The 24,381-nt window shown below is 37.9% G+C and overlaps 1 protein-coding gene across 13 annotated transcripts in view; it reads right to left on the bottom strand.

Annotated features, from left to right (window-relative positions):
• MARCHF8 (membrane associated ring-CH-type finger 8) overlaps positions 1–24,381 on the bottom strand; it is a 111,788-nt gene that overhangs the window by 27,165 nt on the left and 60,242 nt on the right. The window contains exon 1 of one of the 13 annotated variants that reach the window (XM_027111833.1): positions 10,787–10,939. The exons of the other annotated variants lie outside the window; for them this stretch is intronic. Coding sequence (XP_026967634.1) covers positions 10,787–10,798 — 12 coding nt within the window. The 5' untranslated portion in view covers positions 10,799–10,939. Of the gene's footprint in view, positions 1–10,786; positions 10,940–24,381 lie in introns of those variants that run through there. 13 annotated transcript variants of the gene reach the window in all.

Genomic DNA, 24,381 nt, shown 5'->3' with positions numbered 1-24,381 from the left:
AGTCAGTCAGGGAACAGATTGATAAATAGATTGGAAAAAACTGAGTTAAGGTGTGAGAAAGGAAAGTTTTGTTAATGTAAAAAGTTACCAAATCACAAAGATAAAGAGAAGCTCTGTTGAAAAATATGGGACATTTCACAATTTAATCAGTCCTGTAAATGATTTTGCAAGTCCATATGTGACTCCAATAAAATGTACCTTGCGGGTAGAGCCAAGATGCAGAGCCTACTGAGACCAAACATGCCCTGGAAAAAGCCAAGAATTAACAAGAAGACAATGAGGTGAGGTGTCTAAGCAAGTTTTGGGGACTCTGTATAAAGTAGTCAAACAAAAGAACTTCATGTGGGAGTTTCCCTGAAACTCTGAACATGACCAGTCATTACACACACACACACACACCAACTTATGTGTAACAGACATGGGTAACTGTCTACTCAATATCCATCACCACCAACAGAACTCCAACTTTATTCTGAGCAGCAGCAGACCCAACCAAAAGTTCTCACTTTCTCACACTATTTTGCAACGAGGGGTAAATATCTAAGAAAGTTCTCTCTAAAGATATTACCCTTGAGGGTTTCTGGGAAAACATTTTCCTTTCCTGAAACTGCTATTCCTTTCTCCAGCATTCCTCCTGCCCTCAGCCACCCTGGAATATATATGCCATGCCAGGAGGAACAGCAGTACCTTTGGTCTCAGGACTCCTTCACAACATAAAAAATTACCGAGGACTCCAAAAACCTTTTGTTTATGTGAGTTATATCTATTGATATTTACCATATTAGAAATTAAAATGGACAATTTAAAAAATATGAATCTCTTAATTTATTTAGAATTAACAATAAACCAAATTAAAATAAATAACATTTCTATGAAAAACTATTTTTCCAAACAAACAACTAAAGTGAGCAGAGTAGCATGTTTTTACATTTTTATGAATCTTGTTATTGTCTAATTAATAGAAGACAGCTGGATTCTCATATCTGCTTGTGCATTCAATCTCCTCTGATATGCTGTTTTGACTGAAGTAAATGAAGACTATTTGGCTTTATACAGTTACGTAGTTGGAAAAGGAATATGTATTTTAATAACCATGAAACAATTTTGGATATTATTCTTTGTACTACACAAAAACTCAACAGTTACCTGGCATTTAGATTCTGAAATGATATTAATGAACTTTTTTTTGTGTGTGTGTGGTATGCGGGCCTCTCACTGTTGTGGTCTCTCCCGTTGCTGAGCACAGGCTCCGGACGCGCAGGCTCGGCGGCCATGGCTCACGGGCCCAGCCGCTCCGCGGCATGTGGGATCTTCCCGGATCGGGGCACGAACCCGTGTCCCCTGCATCGGCAGGCAGACTCTCAACCACTGCGCCACCAGGGAAGCCCAATGAACTTTTAATACTCCATTAAAATCAACTGCCCCATCTTTCTTTGAAACAATCTCTTAACCATGCCTGACTTTATAACATCACACCTTGGCCATTTAGAGATTATTGGCTCACTGAATTATGCAAATCTCCAAGACTGACATATTTTATTATGCAATATCAAAACCCACACACTCATTAATATGACCATCAATTGCATCAGAAGAATCTTTAATTATTGAAAAGCTACTAAGCTCACAGTGATGGATACAAGTTTTCTGATATTCTAATTTTTGCTTAGAAACCTCAAATTTGGCAACAAAAACTGTTGCTTGCTTTCCTTAAAGTGAAAGACTGGCTCATTAATTCAATTTAGAGAAAATGTTTGCCAAATACCCAAGTCAAAATAACTATAGTTTGACTGTTATTCTTTCAAGTAAAAATTATATTCCATTAAAAAATGTAACTAGTTCAGGCAGCAACTCAATCATACAAGTGCTTTGCTCTGCAATTTGGTATGCAGTAGAAATTATTTATACCAGAGATGCAAAGAAGGAATCACACATGACCTCTAATGAGGAGAATAGTCAATTAAAACTGGTACACATGTTAGAATCAGCAGAAAAGGACATCAAAATACTATTATAACTGTTTTCCAAATGTTCAAAAAGTTAAAGAGATTTAAGATATAAAAATCAATCAAATCAAAACTTCCAAAGATAAGCAAACACTGAAAATGCTATACAAAGATATATAGTTATTAACACCATAGATAAAACAAAAAGGAATTCTTAGAGAGCATTTGATAGGAGGAAAAAGAGAAGAAAGAGGGAGTGGGGTAAGAATACATGATTTCTCTATCATTTTTTACAACTATTTATGAATGTACAGTTATAATATAAAAGTTTAGCTATATACACATACAGGTGTATGTATTTATGTGTGTGTATGTGAACTGTACAGTTTAAACACCCTAATTAAAAGTCAGAGATTTTCAGACTGAATAAAAAAGCAAGACATAACTACATGCTGCCTACAAGAAAAACACTGTAAATACGTAAATACAAACAGGTTAAAAATAAAGGATGGGACACCAGTAACAAGATGACACTAATAACAAGATGATAGAGGTGCTGAGATCTGATGGAGACTTTAAGCAGCCATTATAAATATACTCAAACGAGCAATCACAACACTCTTGAAGTAAAATGGACTCAATAGCAGAGAGATGACAGAATAAAAGAATCAAGAACTTGATAGAAAAAGTATTCAATTTAATCAACAGAGAGGAAAAAAGATTTTTTAAAAAATATGAACAGATCTCAGGGATCTGTGAAGCAAAACAGTCTAACAGTCCTATCAGTAGAATCCAAAAAGTAAAGAAGAATTACAGTGCTGAAAAATATTTGGAGAAATACTTGCTACAATTTTCCCAAGTTTGGAGAAAGACATACACCTACAGATTAAAGAAGGTGAATGAACTCAAAAAAGGATAAACTAAAAGAAATCCATGCCCATGGTATCATAATCAAATTGCTCAATTTGGGAAATAAAAGTACAAGAAAATCTAAAGTTTAATATTTTACTTTTCTGCAAAAGGGGAATATTACAAAGTCCTAATATTTGCTTTCAACTAGACACCTTTGCCCTGATTTTCCCAGCCTTGCCCTTCAGTAGGATTGGTTCCCACTCCCAGCTCTAGGAGTGGGTGCTGACTGGCCTAAAACAATCACTGTTGACAAGAGATTGCCTATCTATCACCACTTAAATCCATTTGGTCAATTTCCACATTAGGGTCTGTTACTTGCAACTCTCCAGGTCCTGGTGCCAAATTCTGTTACAGTTAAGTTGCTATCCATTTATTTGTTTCTCATCAATGGCATAGGCTGGTAACTAATGCCAGTCTTTTGGTCTAGCCACTGTCTGAGCTAGGAGGGAATTTCTGTTTCCTAGCAACATTCTGCCCCTACTCCTTGCCACAGTGAATGGCTGAAGGCCAGGATAACATTAATTCCTTTAGGACAGTCAGAGCCATCTCTTAGAGCTATCCTATTCAAGCCACATGATCCTATCCTATTCAAATATCCTGGGAGGGAAAACTGGGATCTGCTTGGAATGGAGAGAACTTTGGCTCTCTACTATATTTGCCTTGATTTGTTTACCTCTGATAAATTATTTTCCATTGGGAATTTGGTTTTATGGTCTCATCATCTTTATAACCTCTGTATTTCTATAAATGGGTTAATGGGTAAGACTATAGATAATCTGATTTGTTAGTTTTTTCTGTTTGTCTATTTGTCTGTTCAGAGCTCAAGTCAATTAAGAACTCATAGCCACAGGAAAGAAAACAGCTCTTTGATACAGACCAATGAATTTTGTAATTTTATGTTTACTCTTGACCCATGGCTGAAATTTTGGAACTGAAGCTATAAGCTTTGTGTCTGCATGTCTATGTGTCTGTCATTCAGAAAGGTCTTTAACTTTCATTGTGTGAAGATGTAATAATTTTCAACCTAGGAATGGTATTAAATTAGATTATAAATCTTATTAGATTATAAAATCTCTGATATTAAGGGAATCTAGAACCAGAAGCTGACTTATATAGGTAAGTACTTGTATAAATAGAGTATTCCTAAAATTCCTAGAAAGTAGGGAAGGTGAAATTCTAATACTTTCAGTGTGCTAGATTATAAAAACATCCCTACAGAAACCAATTCAGAAATGTCTTAAGAAATCAGATTAACATAATTTAGGCAAACTTTTGGCAAATGAGACTGGCTTCATATTTATAGTTTAATAAACATAGCTATGTCTTTTCTGATTTATCGGTGTTAAGTATAAGCATAGATTTTTATTCTATCTGGGTATTTTCCCCAAACTTATAAGTTTTCTTTTTTTTTTTTTTTGCGGTACGCGGCCCCCTCACTGTTGTGGCCTCTCCCGTTGCGGAGCACAGGCTCCGGACGCGCAGGCTCAGCGGTCACGGCTCACGGGCCCAGCCGCTCCGCGGCATGCGGGATCCTCCTGGACCGGGGCATGAACCTGTGTCCGCTGCATCGGCAGGCGGACTCTTAACCGCTGCGCCACCAGGGAAGCCCCCAAACTTATAAGTTTTCTGATTGAAAAAACTACCATTACCTCTACCTAATGTTTAAGATTATGAAAAATGTAAATCTGTGTTTAACCAAATTCAATCATTATTCTGATGAACTTATATTTGGATGCCTAGAATATTTGTAAGTGAGAATACTGAAACATTTATTAGTAAGCATAATTTTAAATTTATATACTTTTGCTTCATATTTCTATGTGCTACAAAGAGACTGCATCTTTGAATCTGTTAATCTGTTAAACGTGTTCAATTTTTGTCTCTACAAGACTTGTATAAGAATATGTGTAGCTATAAAAAGTTGTATTAACGCTGGATGTTAGCCCTGCTAGTCTGCTAAAATGATAGTGTGTGACAGCTCACAATTATCCACCCTCTAGTTTCCTCTGTGTAACAGAAGTTGTTTTGGTTAAAAGTCAAAACTAACACATGTGAATGAGACCACTAGAAGCAATGGTGAACAAGAGGTACAACTTTATGTGTTCAGTAATGAGATGGGTTTTTGGTTTATTAAGGGGAAAAAATAGTTTTGTCCTGAAATAAAAGGGCTGGTTATTCCAGAATGAGAAAGAACTTGTGAAGAACAAAACAAGAAAGTTGTAGGTTTGAGGAACGGGAATTTTATTTGCCCTAGCCCAAGCTGGCTCATCCTTGATGGGTTAATTAATGAGATTTCATAAAAGAGCTTGTAATTCCTTTAGTATCAAATATTATGCTGATGCAAAACTAGAATTTTATTTTAACTGTTAAAATTATAAATTTTCTTGATAATTGGTCTTCTCTCAGTAAGAGGTTATTCTTTAACCTCTTTATTCTCAGTAGAGTTATTCTTTACCTTCTCTACAATATCCCTAGGTAACAGACTCTGTGTTTTATCAGATTAATTTTCTGTGCTTTTTATGTTAACTTTATTATGTCCTTGATTTAAGGAGAAAGCAAAGGTTCCTCACTTATGAAAGAGTTAAATTCTTTACAATAATGTTACCTTCTATGCTTATTTTTCAAATGTTTATTGTCACTTTAAAATTAGTCGTCACTGGGCTTCCCTGGTGGCTCAGTGGTTAAGAATCCAATGCCTGCCAATGCAGGGGACATGGGTTCGAGCCCTGGTCCAGGAAGATCCCACATGCCACGGAGCAACTAAGCCCATGCGCCACAACTACTGAGCCTGTGCTCTAGAGCCCTCGAGCCACACCTACTGAGCCCGCGAGCCACAACTACTGAAGCCTGCATGCCTAGAGTCCGTGCTCAGCAACAAGAGAAGCCACCTTAATGAAAGGCCTGCGCACCACAAGGAAAAGTAGCCCTTGCTCGCCGCAACCAAAAAAAAAAAAAAAAGAAAGCCCATGTGCAGCAACGAAGACCCAACGCAGCCAAAAATAAATTTATATATAAAAAAAAGCTAGAGTAAATATTAAAATGAGTAGTCATTGTTTCTCAAGTACCCATGATCCAATTTCTCTTTTAAATGTTCAAATCTCCTGAAAACTTTTGGTTTCTTGTCTTCACAAAATCAAATCCTAAATGTAAAATAAAATGAAATCAAAATTTCATGATATCTTTTGCTCCTAAACCTGTCTTTGAGATATCCCAGGGGAGCCCTGAAAAATCACAAAGGTTTATCTTTTCATCCTATAAAAGGAAAGGTAGTGAGACTAACTAGGTTTTCTTGATTTGTTACTATTGATGAACTGCATGGGAAGAGTTAGGAAATGAGATCTGTCAGTACTGCACTGTCATGATACATTTCTATTTATCAGAGTCCTGGTGCTGCTCTGTACTCTGTAGCTGTTATCAGACATGATTTCTGTTATTTTTTTTAAATGTTAACGTGGTCACTACTTTAAATATTTGAATCTAGCATCTTTTGGCCAATGGTTTTCAGTTGGGGATTCCCATCACCTACTATGGAGTTTCATTAATATACAGAAAGTTTAGGACCTATTTCAGACTTACTGAATCTCTTTACTTGACAGTCCTGATATATTTGTGTTGTATTCATGGTACATTAATGTCTAAGGATTATTATATCTGAAGATTTTTTTCTCTGTAAAGTTTAAGCTCATTCATTTTTTATAAATCAGATGTACTGTTCATTGCATTCCTTAAATATAGAGTTTATTACGTTTATAATTATTTTGTCTAAAATTTGGGGGGGACAGACTTAATTATCTTGTTTTGCATGCCGAAGAAATAGCCAAATTTCCCTGCCAGTTACATGTTTCTTGAAATAAACACTCTCATAAGACATTTCATTTTTAAAATTATCACTAATAGAGTAAGCACTGCCATTTTAAGTCTTCTGCCATCTACAGATATTTTCTGTTTGTTTATTTTAGTCTGATGTTTCCTTGAAAGCTCTTGCAATCAGCTACAGGCTAGAGGGCTGTGTCAGAGGCCCATGGAAAAGGACTATACCAGGTACTTTTGCGTACAGGCTTCTGATGGCATCATTTAAACAACTCTGAGACCATACCAGTGAACTAAGTCATGATTTCCAGAACTCTTACCAAGATTCAGTGCAATAAGAACTAATCGAACAAGGTTAAATGAATTGATGAGGGAATATTGTTAGTTTTTTTTTTAAACATTCTTGATACTATTTCCTAAATATATAAGGAAACTCTTTCTCTTTCCTTTAACTCACAATAATTTAGTAGACTCTGCTTTTATAAACTGAAATGAAACCCGTCAATGATATCTTATTCTCCCTGCCTGAGCCCTCCAGAATTCATAACTCTTATTGCATATTCTTATCTTCATAGCAATAAAGTTACCTGCATAGGTTCAATAAGAATCTGTCCTCTTTCTTACTAGGACATAATTGGAAACTCTGATTTTGCAGCTAAGCTCACATTTAAGGATGGTGCTCATTCAATCAGATACGACCAGGCACATTTAAGGAACTCAGGTTGTATTTTTCAGAGCCCTTCTTGGAAAAACTGGCTTACAAGGTTCCCAGCCTTACAGACAAGTAAGGAAAGCCACTTCCTGGCAGGCCTAGGAAACAGAGTATTGGGGGGACCTCAAGAAATTAGGAAAATTTATAGGTGCTATAAGTGAAATTTGATAGCAAGTTCTTGGTTTGGCTTCCTAATGTTAGGACCACAAATAATGAGCCTTTAAAAAATCCACTCTGATATTCCTTAGAAAAACTTCCAGCAAAGCAACTTAAGAAGGCCCATAAGGGAAATTAACACTCTTGCTGTCCCTATATAAATAATCAGGCCAAATCCAATAGGATCTTAATTTTGATCAAGAATAATTTTTCTATGAGATTTTTAGCAAAAGAGGGGAGACTATAGGGGGAAAATGTTGAGTTTCAATGGAAAACTATGAGCTATGTGCAATTCTTTGTACAATGTAGGTACTTAATAAGTAAGTGATGTCCTATTTGAGAGTGACTTTTGACTTCCACCCCCCTCCCATGGAAAAATCAGTTTTGTCTCCATTTGCAGTTCTCAATATTTCCTTTACATAAATTGGTGCTCTTCTGACTTTTCCTTTGAACTGGTTAAACATCTGCTAGTTCTTTCATATCACATGAGTATAATAAATTCCTTAATATATGTTCATGAGAATCATGATTTTACCTTTTCCTGAAAAAATACTTTTCTGGTTGTAAGCTCATCTTTTTTGGTTTTTCTTGTGGTAAAACACACAGAAAACTTACCATTTCAACCATTTTAAAGTGCACAATCAATGACATTAGTATACTTAAAATGTTCAGCAACCATCATCCCTCTCTAGTTCCAGAACATTTTCACTAGCCTAAAACAAAACACCATTCCCCTCTTCCAAGCCCCTAGCAACCACTCATCTGTTTTCTATCTCTGTCTTTCATACAAACGGAGTCAGACAAAATATGGCCATTTGTGTCTGGTTTCTTTCACTTAACATGTTTTCAAGGTTTGCTGATGCTGCAGTATGTATCAATAATTCATTCCTTTTCACAGCTAAGTAACATTCTATTGCATGGATTTACCACAGTTTGCTTATCCCTTTGAGATGGGAGAGAGATACCTCTCTGTCTCCACACATGTAAGGTTTTATTAAGGCAACCCAAGCAGACTAATATAGTCGGTAAAAAGAACTCAGAAAAATTATGCAACAATCTACATCTATCTGAAAAATAAAAGCAAAACCCAGATAGTTTTAAGGAGTAACAAAAATAGAACAAAATATCATTTGATAAAAAAGTCCAAATTTGAAATAAAATTTAGGGCACATTTAGCCATTACAATTTTAACTCAGGAAAAAAAATACATCACAAAACGGTGAAAAGTCTACAATTTATAAAACTGTATTTCAACAAATAAACTAATACAATTTATTTAAAGTAATGCAAGATGCACTAATAGTTGTCTTCAGTAAAATAATATAGTCCAAATTTATAATAGTGTGATTATCTGCTTCATTTTTTTAAGCTTTAATGTGGCAATAATAAAGTAACAAGCAACTAAAAAATTTGAGATGGTCAAGTGTAAAACCATAACAGCTAACCATTTGTTCTTGGGCCATTCGTCTATGTTCTCTGGATTTCAGTTTTGTCCTTTATAAAGTGGGCTTTTGTGGGAGCGGGGAGGAGAGAGAAGTCAACAGAGATGACCCCTTTTGGTTCCACTGAGCTCTCAAATGTGATATTATCTATGGGGAATATGTTGCCCTGCTTAGTTCCACTCAGCTCCAAACATACTGCAGTCTTAAACTTACCCTAGAAGTTATGAATAAATGGGTTTACAGTTTTAAAAGCCTTCTGACATAGAATGATAAATGCTTTTTAAAATGTTACATGTAACATAGCATGATTAGAATGATAATATTCCTAGTAAGGTATTGATGAATACAGTCTTTTCCAAATACATTTTCCATTAAGTAATTTTCATTTTTTGAACATGAAATAAAGTTACACCAAAAAATGAAAGGTCTTTGTATTCACTGTTGATTTTTTTAAAAACCTTAATTTAAAATGAATGTTAAGGTTTAACATTCATTTAAAATGAATGTTTTAACCTGTTAAGGTTAAAAGATTTAAAATTAATTTAAATGAACTTAATTTAAAATGAATGTTTTAACCTGTTAAGGTTAAAAAACCTTAACAGTAAAATGAATGGATTTTAATTTCTGCTGCTTTAAAACTCTTTATATATCCAAGAAATACATAATTCCTTGAAGTTACCTGAAAAATGTTTACCAATACAATTCAGAATACATTTGTTGTAAAAGTTTTCATAGAAACTGCAACACTGTAAATACTATAACCTTTGCAGGAAGACTGTTTTCTTTAGTACAGAACATTCTCATTCAGGGAACATATTTACTAACCACCTACTATGTGCCCAGTACTGTTCTAGGCCCTTGGGAATGATGAGTGAACAAAACAAAGATCCCTTTCTCTTGTGGAGCTTAAGAAAATGATGCAGAAGGAGACTGCTGATCTTCACTGGTTGTCTCAGAGCTCAGAGTGTATGTGTTCAAGGGATGTTTGTTTACTTAAGAGTTTCAAAACTATAAATGGTATTTCATAATGAAATATGTATATCCGATTTGGCCCAGATTCCTTGAGGCTGACTCTTTTCATCTTTACTACTTTTGTCCCTCCAGCTCAAGAGCAACTCATAGCCTCAGCAAAGTTAACAGAGAGAGCATCCATACAAAATAAGACAGACATGCAAATGGCAACATTAGAATGTCCCTGCCAAATGAAATTACATGTCTGGCTTACTGAGAAAGATAGAGAAAGAGAGAGTGCGCGTGCGCGTGTACACACAGTAAATAATACCAACAAACAGAACAAAGACCCTTTGTTACTGTTCCATCTTTTATGCATTTCCCATCTGATGAGAAGCTAAAAGATCTTCCCAAACTGAATGCTCCAGCAGAAAGAACCAAGGTGCCTTTCCTCTAGAAAATACAATGGAGCCTGCAGCTGTGCTCATGCAAATTATAAACTAAGTTGTCTCTCTCATAATTCCATGATTTTAAATTATATGACCAATATTATGTCAATAAAAAAGATATTTTTTACACCAAGGGTAGGAGATATCATTAAAACATATGCTATAATTTATAGACTTAAATGTTTATTTGGCACAAGAATACTTTTCACAATTTCAAGGAATGGTTTTGTTAGAAACAAAGTACACCCTTGAAAATGGAAATAAACTGCTAAGCTTCTTTGGCTGGCAACCTCACTAGTGAGGCACCCTTGAGCAACTCCAGTTCTATGCAGATTTGTTCCATAAGGCCTAATGGCATCCCTAAGATCCATGAGAAATCTGGCCACGCTAACAGGGCACTTCTCCTACCTGAAGCTTCATTTTCTGGCAAGAAGCATCAGGGAGTCCTCAGTGCAGCTCTCCCCCAGCAGCATATTCCTTGGTTCCGCCTGCAATGCACGGCAGCTGCTGCCCTACAGCACCCAGCAGAAGCACATCGTGGCTGCTGCTGGACTTGTAAGGGCTTGCTAGAGCCCTTAGCATACCACTCCTGTGATCAAACTGGACTAACTACTTCCTCCAGCTGATTTCCTAGGAACTAGGTAGTGAATGAATAATTCATGACAAGTCCATTCCAGCAACCCAATTTCTGCTCTATGATCTACTCCCCACAGCAATTTACAACGTAAAGATTCTAAACCATACTTGGTGACATGCAAGGAATGAAAGTTCAGTTTTCTAGTCAACTAAAGTAAACATTAGTGGATTTGTTTGCTCTTCTTTCATGCTAACCTATCACCCAGACTTACTTGAGAGACTTTTTTTAAATGTAGAAAATGTCAATGATTAACCATAAATGTCTGACAGAAGAAAAAAATTTTTTTCTCCATAGAACCTGTCCTACAAAGTGGGTTCTGGTTATAGGAAAAGCAGCTTGCCCTGAGATCAGCAGGTCAGTATTTACATTTAACAAAAGACCAGGTCCTGCAAAGCACAGAAAATCATCATGTGGTGGGGGAAGGGAGCTTTTAGTATCACTGCCAGGAAACAAATTGCTTCAAAGGGGAATTTTCCTGGTATCTCAGGCTATAAATAAATCTTTCATCTCATTGGTATTCTTCTAGGAAGAACATGAACATTCATTTTCACCATTTGTCAATGCTTACACATTTCCAAATGAGTGCTGTCTAAAGTGGTCAATTCTCTGCAACCAAAAACCTAATTCCAAGAGGAACTTGAACAAAAAACTGAAGGCCCATACTTCTTGCTCAGCTCCGCCTCCAGGAAGTCCAATACCACACCTATCATTTTCACTTGTTTCAATCTTTGTTTCTTTTTCTTCTGCACTCACTGAATATCTCAAGACTGTGCTCTGTCAGTAATTTTTCAGCCATGACTATTCCGTTCCTAGCTGCTTCTGGTTTGTTTATTCTGCAAATTGGTTCTCTATGAGTCTCCTTGGCCCCATATTTTCCCCTTTCCGCCTCATTCTGTTATTTTATTATTTTATTATTATCATTTCTGAGCCAATGTTCTATGAAACTCAGTTTCTTAATAGCTCGTGAAGGACTCTTCTGTTTTGAAGGGAAATTATTATTTCTTCCAGAACAGACTGCATCTTTTTTCTGCAGGCACTGTGCCTTCCTCTCCACCTTGCTGTGAGTGCACAGGCCTGGCCGTGTCTTCTCAGTGGCTCAGGATATTCTGCGGAGCACTTCTGTCAGTGTTACAGTGTAGTCTAGGGGAAACTTTCCCCTCCCAGCCACATCCTCAGCTGGTGCTGCATTCTAGCAGCTTTGTGCAGGTGTGTTGGGGGAAGGGAGGTTCAGGAGTGTGATAAAAGGAAAAGGGATCCAGCTCAACAGGGGCTAGGGTTACAAGCAGCCTCTTCTCCCAGGGATATATTCTGCTCCTCCCTAACATTCTGTAATTCCCTCAAACCTTGTGATATTTCATTTCCATCAGAAAGAGTCAGCCCAGGTTGTTCCTTTGTAATCATTCCATTTCCTTCAAATCCTGACTATCCAATGCACACCCCTACCTAGCCCATGAAAGAGATAAGGTAGCCCTGCCACCCCGGGTTCACTATGTGCTCCTTCTTCCACTTACTGTTCACCAGAGACTCCCTTTATCAAGGTTGCCTTCTGTCAGGTGTTCTGCTAACTCCCAGTTTACTGATGAAGATAATCAGCTCCAGGGTTTACTGTCATTCTGCCTTTCTTCTCTACTTCTTTCCCAGCTGGGATGTACCAAAATAACGATCTCTAGTATGCTTTTCTTTGTCACATGAGAGAAACATTCAGGGAAGGGTTTCCAGTCACCTGGAATTCCCAGTGCTCCTACAGCACAGCACTGCCTGTATTCACCCACTCTTCTGCCACACCCATTAAGGATTTTGCAGTATTTGCTCACTATCCTTTTCTCTCACAGAGCCTCTGCATAGTGACAGGTGAAGAACGACTCTGAGCCAAACCCTCTGAATTCTTGGAAACTTTCATTTCTCTTACTGACCATCAGCTGTGTCCTTTGAATTTGCTGTTGGTATATTTCTGCTAACTTTTATCCATTTGCTGTTCATATCTTCAAGTCTAAAAGGATGGATATTTTGAAAGTTGGCTTCACTCTGCCATCTTAAAAGAGAAATCACACTACTCAGAAAAAAAGAAAGACATCTCATGTGGCCACATAAAAAATAGTTCTAACTCAAAAACCTTATGGCATAACAGACATCAAAAGAGTAGCATTAAAACAAAATGACTAGGGGGAATATTGCTGGTTGCTTCCCCTTCTTCCTCCTCAACAGAGCCCCAATTCTCTTCATTATTCCTCTCTCCCCAGAGTTACCATGCATCTCAGGATGCTCACCTCACCCTTTTTTCCTGGAGTAGGTCGACTGGCAAGAGCCCACTTCTGGCTCATGAGGTGAGATCTGCTGGAGGCATCTGGGAAATTACCTTCTCACCCGTAGAGAGAGCAACAAGCTTCTCTTCTTCTCTTCCTCCCATGCACAAGGTCATGCACAGACAGGAATGCTGACAACTATCTACAACCTCAGTGGAAATCTGCCTTGAGATGAAGTAAACCCCATGAATGGTAGAGGAGACAGACAGAAAGAACCCAGGTCTTTGAACAGGCCTCTGATATGCTGGATCAACCACCTCTGAAGCCCATCCTGCCCTTTTACACAGACCTCCTTTTATATGAGCTGGTAAAGCTTACCATTGTTTAATCCAGGTTGGGTTGGTTGTTCTGTTACTTGCAGCTGAAAGCATCCTAACTGATGGCATTTGGACTATCTAGTTACAGTATTAAATGCTTTTATGTTAGCATGTGTGTTTTTAAAGTCAACATAGAATTTCAGAGCCTGTGCCAAGTGCCCACAATGGAGAAAAGACAGGCTCTTCAATAAGCGGTGCTGGGAAAACTGGACAGCTACATGTAAAAGAATGAAATTAGAACACTCCCTAACACCATACACGAAAACAAACTCAAAATGGATTAGAGACCTAAATGTAAGACCGGACACTATAGAACTCTTAGAGGAAAACACAGGAAGAACACTCTTTGACATAAATCACAGCAAGATCTTTTTTGATCCACCTCCTAGAGTAATGGAAATAAAAACAAAAAGAAACAAATGGGACCTAATGAAACTTCAAAGCTTTTGCAAAGCAAAGGAAACTACAAACAAGACGAAAAGGCAACCCTCAGAATGGGAGAAAATATTTGCAAACGAATCAACGGACAAAGGATTAATCTCCAAAATATATAAACAGCTCAGGCAGCTCAATATCAAAAAAACAAACAACCCAATCCAAAAATGGGCAAAGACCTAAGTAGACATTCCTCCAAAGAGGACATACAGATGGCAAAGAAGCACATGAAAAGTTGCTCAACATCACTGATTATTAGAGAAATGCAAATCAAAACTACAATGAGGCATCACCTCACACCAGTTAGAATGGGCATCATCAGAAAATCTACAAACAACAAATGCTGGAGAAAAGGGAACCCTCTTGCACTGTTGGTGGGAATGTAAACTGATACAGCCACTATGGAGAACAGTATGGAGGTTCCTTAAAAAACTAAAAATAGAATTACCATATGACCCAGCAATCCCACTACTGGGCATATACCCAGAGAAAACCATAATTCAAAAAGACACATGCCCCGCAATGTTCACTGCTGCGCTATTTACAATAGCCAGGTCATGGAAGCAACCTAAATGCCCATCGACAGACGAATGGGTAAAGAAGATGTGGTACATATATGCAATGGAATATTACTCAGCCATAAAAAGGAATGAAATTGGGTCATTTGTAGATACATGGATGAATCCAGAGACTGTCATACAGAGTGAAGTAAGTCAGAAAGAGAAAAACAAATATCGTATATTAACGCATATATGTGGAACCTAGAAAAATGGTACAGATGAACCGGTTTGCAGGGCAGAAATAGAGACACAGATGTACAGAACAAACGTATGGACACCAAGGGGGAAAGCAGTGGCGGGTGGGGGGGTGGTGTGATGAACTGGGAGATTGGGATTGACATGTATACACTGATGTGTATAAAATGGATGACTAATAAGAACCTGCTGTATAAAAAAAAAAAAGAAAGAAACCTTCTGTGACCCAAGATTCTAAAGACATTGCCTATATTTTCTTCAAGCAGTTTAAAAGATTTGGTTTTTTACACTTGGAGCTTTCTTTAATCTATTTGAAATTTGCTTTTGTGTTTTGTGTGAAGTAGGGATCTTAATTTTCTGCATGGAAAGTGAGTTGTTCCAACCTTATTTATTAACTCATTCATCCTTTCACCCCTGATTTAAATATCACTTCTGTTATAGATAAATATCTTTTAAAGGCCAAAAAAATGTATCTTGATTACTGTAAGCCTCATTGTTTGCCCTGAGGTGTCTATGGGACTATCGGACTTTAGGAACAAATTAAAAGGAGGGCAAACTGTTTCTCACAATGAACAAGGCACACCAGGGACACCAATTTTCCCTAGAGTATCAGTCAGTTGGCAGCAGAATTATGAATCCTTAGCATTTAACCAGGTTATCAAAACTCCTTCTTATGTATCGTACACATGTTCAATTCTACCCTGTGTTTTAGAGCCTTCTTGTACTCCCTACTCCAAGAATGATAATATGTATATAGTCATCGGTATCCATGGGGGGCGGGGGTGGTTCCAGGACCCCCACAGATACCAAAATCCACAGATGCTCAAGTTCCTTATATAAAATGCGTTAGCATATAGTCTACGCACATCTTCCCATATACCTTAAATCATCTCTAGATTACTTATAATACCCAATACAATGTAAGTGCTATGTAAATAGTTGCAACAAATTCAAGTTCTGCTTTGGGGAACCTTCCAGAATTTTTTTCTCGAATATTTTTGATCCGAAGCTGCTTGAATTAGCAGATGTGGAACCTACGGATACGGAGGACGGAGTGTATACTGTAAAAAGAGAACTTCTGGAAGAAGGGCCTGTAACTGTTGTAAGAAACTAACACTTTACAAGGGAAGATTTTGGAACATAGTGTCGTTCACATTTTCCTGTATTTTCCATGTTCTCCATAGTAGGCTAAGGCCTGGATGAACACATTTTAAATATATAAAACAGGCAAGGGTTTTCAACATTTTCTCCATGACAAACAATCAAAGAAGCACAAGGAGTTGTCAGGTAATACATTAATTCTATGTGATAAACTAATTCTTCAATTTTAAGATAATCATCACCTTGGGCATCAGTCTACTGTTTCTCATATATTTTAAACTATAACGTAAAATTTTTGAGTTATCATTTTGTTTGTTCCTATTGTCTCTCAACTACTGTCATCTCTTCCTTGACTCATATCCTCTTTTCAAGTACCTCTCTGCCCTGAGTTTAAAATTCCCACTGACAGAACCACCCTTGAAGACCTTAAAACCTACATGTGTACAGGTAAAGGTATTTCTCCAAAGAGTAGCCTCCCTGGCATTTAATACAACAGTGATGGACTCACACATATTCCAAGTGTCTCATAAAGAATTCTGATTCCTTTTGGGTGTATGAGGTGGAAGCCTTGATTATGGAGGGCCAAGCTTTCTTAAGAATTCTGAAATAGGGCAAGGCAATGGTTGTCAAGTTAAGTCCTTCCAATTTTCATAAAAACTCTGCATCAAAGTTGGGACTGTCCCAGAGTACTTTTGATTCTATGATCACAGTGCCACACGAAATGCAGAAAAGAGAGACCCAAGTGAGACAGAATATAGAGTCTGCACTTGATGACGTGTCTACTTTCCCCACTACTGACATTTCAACCAAGACCTTCAAACTCTTAAGACAGCTGTAATGACATATCCCTAAAGCTGCAGGAGGAAAGTATCAATAACCCTGCCTGCAGCCAACACCCATTCATGGATGGGTGAATTCTCTGTCATTGCTCTGAAGACCCTTGACCTGATGAACTCCTGCTTCCCAGAATCTTGAAACTTGCTCCCTCAAATGTTGCCCTATACTCTGGATGAGATATCCAGTTTGCTCTGACCTTTACTGTAAGCTTATCTGGGCATTTCAGGAGGACTGGACTTCCTCAGCTACTAACAGGTTGCCTAAGGGAACACCCTGTGAGAACCTTTCCACATTATCTCATTAATAATGCCAGGCCTGGCCTGGCCTGCTGATCCCAGCTCAGCCGCAAACCATGCCCTCAGACACTGGCATAGTTTTCTACCTAGAGCCCTCTTCTTCCTTATATGCCACATTCAAGAGCATTCTTGAAGCTATCAGTATCATATCACTGCTCTAGACGACAATGCTTCTAGTTAAAACGACTTAGCTTTCAAACCACTGAACTTGTCAGAGACCTGGGGACTGTGCCAGTTTTATAACAGAAGCATTGAGAATTCCACAGCTGTGGAAGCGCTAACAGTTATACTGGCAGGAAGTTTACACAAGAAAATATTTACCAGATTTTTCCAACTACCATCTTATACTTTTTTGACCTGCACTGAAAATGAAAATATTTGCATAAAAATTACAATTATCATTCACGAAAGATTGAGAATGTCTTCATTCAAACATGGATAGCACCATCCTATAAGCTACAAGGGAGTTCTGTTGATGAAGAAAATATCATCCCTACCAGTAAGGAATTGATAGTCTATTATGGGATATAAACAGGTAAACCAACCAGCAGGTAAAAACTACATGGTAGAATTTTTTAAATGCCACATCAGAGACAGAGATGCTAGCTTCTCTTTCTCTTTTTTACATATCCACCCACTAACACCCATCCATGGAGGAAGAGAATGGAGAATGGAGAGGATTATTGGACATATACATCAGAGAGAGAGTTTATAAATACCTTATGTGGACCTACTTAAATATAGGAAAAACACAGTTTCACAATAATAACATTTTTAAACATTTAAGCAATCCTTGGACACCTGACACAGTATACTGTATATTTAATCTAAATTATAGCAGATAAAGTTCCCTCGATGCTGGAAACATCAATGCTGAAGTAGTGCTGGCCAGGATAAAAAGTACGAATGAAGATATGTGTGGTTTGGGCAAAGCAAAGTCAGACTTAAGATTCAGAAAAGGACTAGGGTCTAAATTAGGTGTCAAGTAAGATTCAGGCCTGGGCCAATCACCAGGCTTCCAAGGGAACTCAATCATGTACTTTTGTTATGATCTAAAAACTTATGTAGGCTATGAATTCCATTCTACCACACAAGAGAGGATGTGGAGCAAATACCAAGGTGAAATTCCTAAAAACCTACTGTAATTACTACACTGCTAAAAACAAATCAGTCTGGCAGCAAGAATATAATTTCATTTTTTATTAACAGGTGGTAGAAAATATAAAGTATTTTATGAGGATTAAGTGTAACTGGAATAAATATTTCATAATATGATTCAATATTACCTGCTTTGTTGAATGACATACATTTTATTGGAAAGAGATCAAAAAAAATTTTATCCTCATATTTTACCTGGAATATCTTGAAAAACTGTATAGTCCAAGAAAATATTCCAGTCACACAGAAAACAACTGGCTTCACTAACAAGTTCTGCTTCAGCTGTCCAAATGTGCATTACTCTATGGCTAGTGACCCATCCTAGCAACTAAGAACTGAGAATAGCTAAAAACTCAGCTTATTGTTAAATAAGTTACATTTTCTTTTAAAGCCATTTTTGTCACTTGAAGCTTACTTTGCTTTGCTCTCAAAGGTTTCTCCCTTAAAAGCTCTTCACTGCAGAACGGCATTTTGGGGGATGGAAGAGGTGAAGTCACTTTCATCAATCTATATCTATGGTGTATCTGAGTTCATAACAAGTAATCATAGGCCAACATACCCTACTTCTGAAGCATCAGAAATACAGTTTGTATAAGACAAGAAAAGATAAACTAACCAGGCAGGTATACAGTAATTTGATTATTTATTGAAAGGAGAATTCCCAAAACCAGTAATTCCAATTGTCCCTTTGATGGCCTGAGATTTTTATTTCCTAGGACAATGCTACAGAGTAAAATTAAGGGGTATGTCTTTCTTCTTCCGAGTAGAAGAAGAGATGCAGGTGGAAAACTCATAGGAGTAGTTTTAGGCTCAAGTATATGTAGAAAGAGAGGATCTGAAAACAAATCCCCTTCAGCCCACCCATGCTTGTGTGCCCTTTGGGAAGTCTGCACAGGCCTCCCAGCCTTGGACACACCAGTTTGAAGACTCTTCTTTTAATATATCACAGAAGAAAGGTCAACAAGAGACAGAGTGAGCCACACATCTGAGAACACCTAAAGTACAGATATTTGACAGCATGAAAACCTAAACAAAGGAAGTAAATCTCCTAAAATACAACACAGAGAAAACCTAATCTAGTCACAGGTTCCATTTTGAATATTCTGCTCATGTGATGGATGAGAAACATCAATGATCAGCAATAACCACAATTTAAAAAGAGAACTCTTTATTTCAACAACTGGGCATAAATATCAACCAATGACTGCATACTCCTAAAGTATCATAAAAAGTTTGGAATCAGATTTTAAAATAGCTGAATACCTATGAAGCATCTCATTAAATAATTCATCCACTGGCCTTTTAATTGTCTATCACTGTTTACTATTTATCATTGTTTACTGCAACCCTGGCTTTATCTCATTGTTTACTGCAACCCTGGCTTTATCTCATGTTAGAAAATGGCATATTCTTTTATTTCCCAAAATTTTTATTTTGAAAATTTAAAAATCTACAGAAAATTTGTAAGAACAGTATAATGAATACCCTATATCCTTCAACAAGATGCATCAACTGTTATAAAATTTGCCACATTTGCTTTCTTCCTCTCTTTCTCTGATACACACACACACACATTTTTTTTTCTTTTCCTTGTTATTTTTCTTTTTCTGGCTGAACCACCTGAAAGTAAGTTGCAGACATTACACGTTATCCCTACATATTTCTGAATGCATGTTCTAAGAACAAGAACATTCTCCTATATAGCCACAGTGTCATTTTCACGTCTAAGAAAATTAGCCATAATTCTATAATTATCATTTAATATATAGACAATATTCAGATTTCCCAGTTGTCTCAAAAAAGACAGTTTATAGCTGCCTATTTTTCCTAGCAGGTTCCATCAAGGTTTACATATTATATTTGGTTGTTATGCCTCTTTAGTTTCTTTAAAACTAAAGTAGTCCCCCCACAATTTTTCTGTTTTTCATAATAAATAATTTTTTAAAGTAAGGGGCTCGAAGTTCAAATTTTCTTCAAAAAACTCTCAGTATTACCTTGAACTTAATGGAATAATTTTTTCAAAGGCAGTTTCAAAGTTCACTTGATAAAAGATTCTAGTCTCTTTACCCGTGAGTTAGATTTAGGATGATAACTGCCATCAGTGGGTTGGTATGGGAGGGCCACTGAGACCCAGAAAAGAGAATGGTGACGCTCACTGAGTGGCCACAAGAACCGTGCTGGTAAGCAGAGGCTCACACAGTTAATTTGAAGAGAAATTTGATATTTCTCTTCAAATATCCTTTGCTCTCAGGGAACAGATACTGATGAACCTTAGGGAACAGTATGAATAACCTGAGCGTGTCTTTCACAATTTGGATGGTGACTCTGCTTATAAATGCTAATTACACAGCTAGTAATATACAAGCATTATACTTAATCAGCCTAAACCTAATTCAAAAACCAAAGCCCTGAGGCAAAAGATATTATTAGGACTTTCTTGTAACTGCAACCACTACTAGTTATTCACATATAACCTGATGCTGTGAATCTAAAAGTAGTCTCGGGCTTCCCTGGTGGCGCAGTGGTTGAGAGTCTGCCTGCCAATGCAGGAGACACAGGTTCGAGCCCTGGTCTGGGAAGATCCCACATGCTGCAGAGCAACAAAGCCCGTGAGCCACAACTACTGAGCCTGCGCATCTGGAGCCTGTGCTCCGCAACAAGAGAGGCCACAACAGTGAGAGGCCCGCGCACTGCGATGAAGAGTGGCCCCTGCTCACCGCAACTAGAGAAAGCCCGCGCACAGAAATGAAGACCCAACACAGCCAAAATTAAATAAATTAATTAATTTTAAAAAAAAATCAGATTTATATTAAAAAATAAATTAATTAAAAAATAAATAAAAGTAGTCTCCTGATGTTTATTTATTTTTAATTAATTTTTATTGGAGTATAGTTGCTTTACAATGTTGTGTTAGTTTCTACTGTACAGCAAAATGAATCAGCTATACATATGCATATATCCCCTCCTTTTTGGATTTCCTTCCCATTTAGGTCACCACAGTGTACTAAGTAGAATTCCCCATGCAATACAGTATGTTCTCATTAGTTATCTATTTTATACATACTGTCAATAGTGTATGTGTGTCAACCCGAGTCTCCCAATTCCTCTCACCACCACTCCCCACGACCCCAGACCCCCGACCCCGTCTCGTGATGTTTAAAAAAGACAGGCTTCTGAAATGTGGTAAATTGAGTTCATAAGCAAACACAAAAAATGCACAAACACAGCACAAGGACAAGTGAATGAAAAACTTTTTCGCCTATGCAAAAGTGACATGGAAGAAAGATATAACATATTCTGAAATACAGCAAGCACCAAAGGTACCTATCAGCACAAGGTGTCTGTGAGACAGTGACTCGACATGGTGGCTCTGCTTCCATGGTGTCCTATCACACACCCTTACTTCTCCTCAGGCTATTCATTCCAACTGAAAATTTTACCTATTCCTAGGGCATCCTTTACTGTGTATATGTCACCAACTCTAAAATTTCTATCTCTAGCTTCAATAGATTTTCCTACAGAGATTCAAACACAACTGAATTCTGGATATTTGCAGCTGGACCCCCCACAAGTACCTCATACTTGCACATCTGCCACCAAACTCACCATCTTTCCCCTAAACTGCCATCTCACCTCTGTCAAAGTGAATGATGTCAACCTTTAGTCTAGGCCAGACCTCACCTAGCCGACCACCACAATCCCTCAGCCACCAGCACTGTCGTTGTTCCTACCTCCTGCTCATCTTGCTTGCAATCTGCTCACTTCTCTCGTCCCCAGCACCACCTCCTTAGTTCAGACCATCATCACCCAGCCTATTCCAATAGCTTTCTAAATCCCCTCACCAAACTGCACAGTCACCTAACTAAAACAGCTTCAACTGTGTAACTCCAGCTCTACACCTGCACTGACATCTCAGCGCTCTTAGCACCAATGTGGCCGCTCCGGACTCACCTCGCTGCCAGCGGCACATTTCAAGTTCCACCAGCATAGTGAGTTTTTCTCAGTACCTCAAACATGCCATGTGTTCTTCTCTTCCCTAGGAGTTTTGGCCTTGTACCTTTCTCTCTGCCCTGAACACTGTTCACCTCTATCTCCATCTAACTCTTACTTCTTAAGGACTCACCTTTGACATCTCTTCTTCCAGAAAACCTTCCCTGCCACCACGAGACTGAATCAGGGGCACTTCTCTGGACTATGGCACTTAGCACACTGAACTGTGTACTGTCGTCTTCTCCTCCAGCAGTGCCCAGAGCAGGCAGAGACAGGCTGAAGCACGGAGACCAGTATGTCGGCTGCTGCACCAGTAGAAATGGTGAGGTCCTGGACTACAGCTGCGGCATGGGGACTTACAGAAGCACACGGTTTGGAAGAGATTTAGGCAGCACACAGGGTGTCTCTGTGTTAATGCCACATTTATGCTCAATGCGTGACATGGCACCCACCATGTAACGGGTGATTAATACACACTTGTTTGAAGAATGAATAAATTAATGAAGACACAAGATTTAGACATAGGAAGCAAACAGAAGAACACCTGAAATCGGCTCAGTATAGACTTATTAAGTGCTTCAAGAATGTAGACACAAAGGGAGTGGAGCTGGGTGAGGTTCATTAAGAGGGACATGTGGCTTGAAAAGGTAGTGGCTGGCTGAGTGGCATGCAAAGAACAAGTGAGCTAAGAGCATGGATGTGGAGGCTGGTCTGAATACCAATTCCACCACAGGCCAACTCCCAACGAGGGAACCTTGGGCAACTCATCCCATTTTTCTGTGCCTCACCTATAAAAGGAGAGTGACAATGACAGTACCTACTTCATAGTGCTCATATGAGGATCAAATGAATTAATATTTGTAAAGCCCTGAGAAGAACAGTGCCTTGAACAGAATAAACATGATATAAGTATATGCTATGTTAAATTAAACAAATCCTTAGTGGTAGCTTCACCTATTTAGATGCTGTAAAAATGGCCATATGTGAAGGGAATAATTAATTAGTGGACAACTGCACACCTCCACTTATTAGAGGGTGATGTATCGAGCATATTTACTGCAAACTATGAAGAATTTTCACATCTAGAGTTTTAGGTAATATTTACTACAACAGAATTGTTTTTATACATAAGCACACAATTCATAGTACACTGGGGAAACTAAGGGAAAGAAACTTGAATTGTATGTTCACAGAGATAAATGAAAAATAAAAAACATAATGCAAACACAGGAAATTGTGGAAAAAGTGTACGAAATAAAAACATGTAGACATTAAACTCTCTCAATGGCAGATCTAGACTTGGCTGAGGAGAGCGTTAGTGAATAGAAACAGAACACTGAAGAAATCAACCCAGAGTGCAGTGCACAGAGGCAGACAGGACGCACGGCAGAAGACACAGTGACCTTTATTCCCAGAAAGAGAATGAAGAGAATGGGGGAGAGGCAATATGTGAGGAAATAATGGGTGGAAAATTTTCAAAAGTGAAGAAAGGCCTGGGTCCTCAGATTCAAAAACTGAAAAAGCACACCTAAGTCCCAAGCAAAAATGAGATAAACAAAAGCAATATCTAGTCACATCATAGATCAAAAAAGTTCCCGTTACAATACACTGGGGAGGCTGCCATCAGAGCATTCACTGCATTCTGTGACACAGCTCTTTCCTGTCTCCCTGCTGGATTATAGGCTCCTTCAGGGCAGGATTCTTTCCAGTATGTAATACAGTGTTAATACCTGCTTGATGTATAAATGAGTGAAAGAATAAATGTGTGGAGTATATTTATATTCGTGTGAAAGAATTTTTAAGGAGGAAACAGAATAACACAGAAAAAATATACAAATTCAAGTGTCCACGGGCAGGGCATTTCTGTTTGGGCCTGTTTCTCCATTTGTGTAAAATAAAGGAGTCAGCTCCATGATGTCAAATATAGAAGTCACTAACAACTATTATAGGATGCTATGGCTATATTATTTTTTGAAACCTCTGCATTTAAAAACCAATTTGGGTGGCTCTCTTATTTTCAACAGGCTTACTGACAGGAAATCTGAAAAATTATCTGCCTCCCAGTTATTTAACTCACAGGACAGCTGTAAGAGAAGAGTGGCAACAAACCATAATCACTGAGTTCTGCAGTGGTACCAAGACAAACACATTCATGTGCCATTTTCACTCGATTT

Source organism: Aethalodelphis obliquidens, unplaced genomic scaffold (genome assembly GCF_003676395.1).
Source record: "Aethalodelphis obliquidens isolate GAN/ISIS:26980383/991018 unplaced genomic scaffold, ASM367639v1 scaffold11, whole genome shotgun sequence".
NCBI classification, from domain to species: Eukaryota; Metazoa; Chordata; class Mammalia; order Artiodactyla; family Delphinidae; genus Aethalodelphis; species Aethalodelphis obliquidens.
Note: the sequence above shows the minus strand (reverse complement) of the source record. Positions and strands in the feature narration are given on the sequence as shown.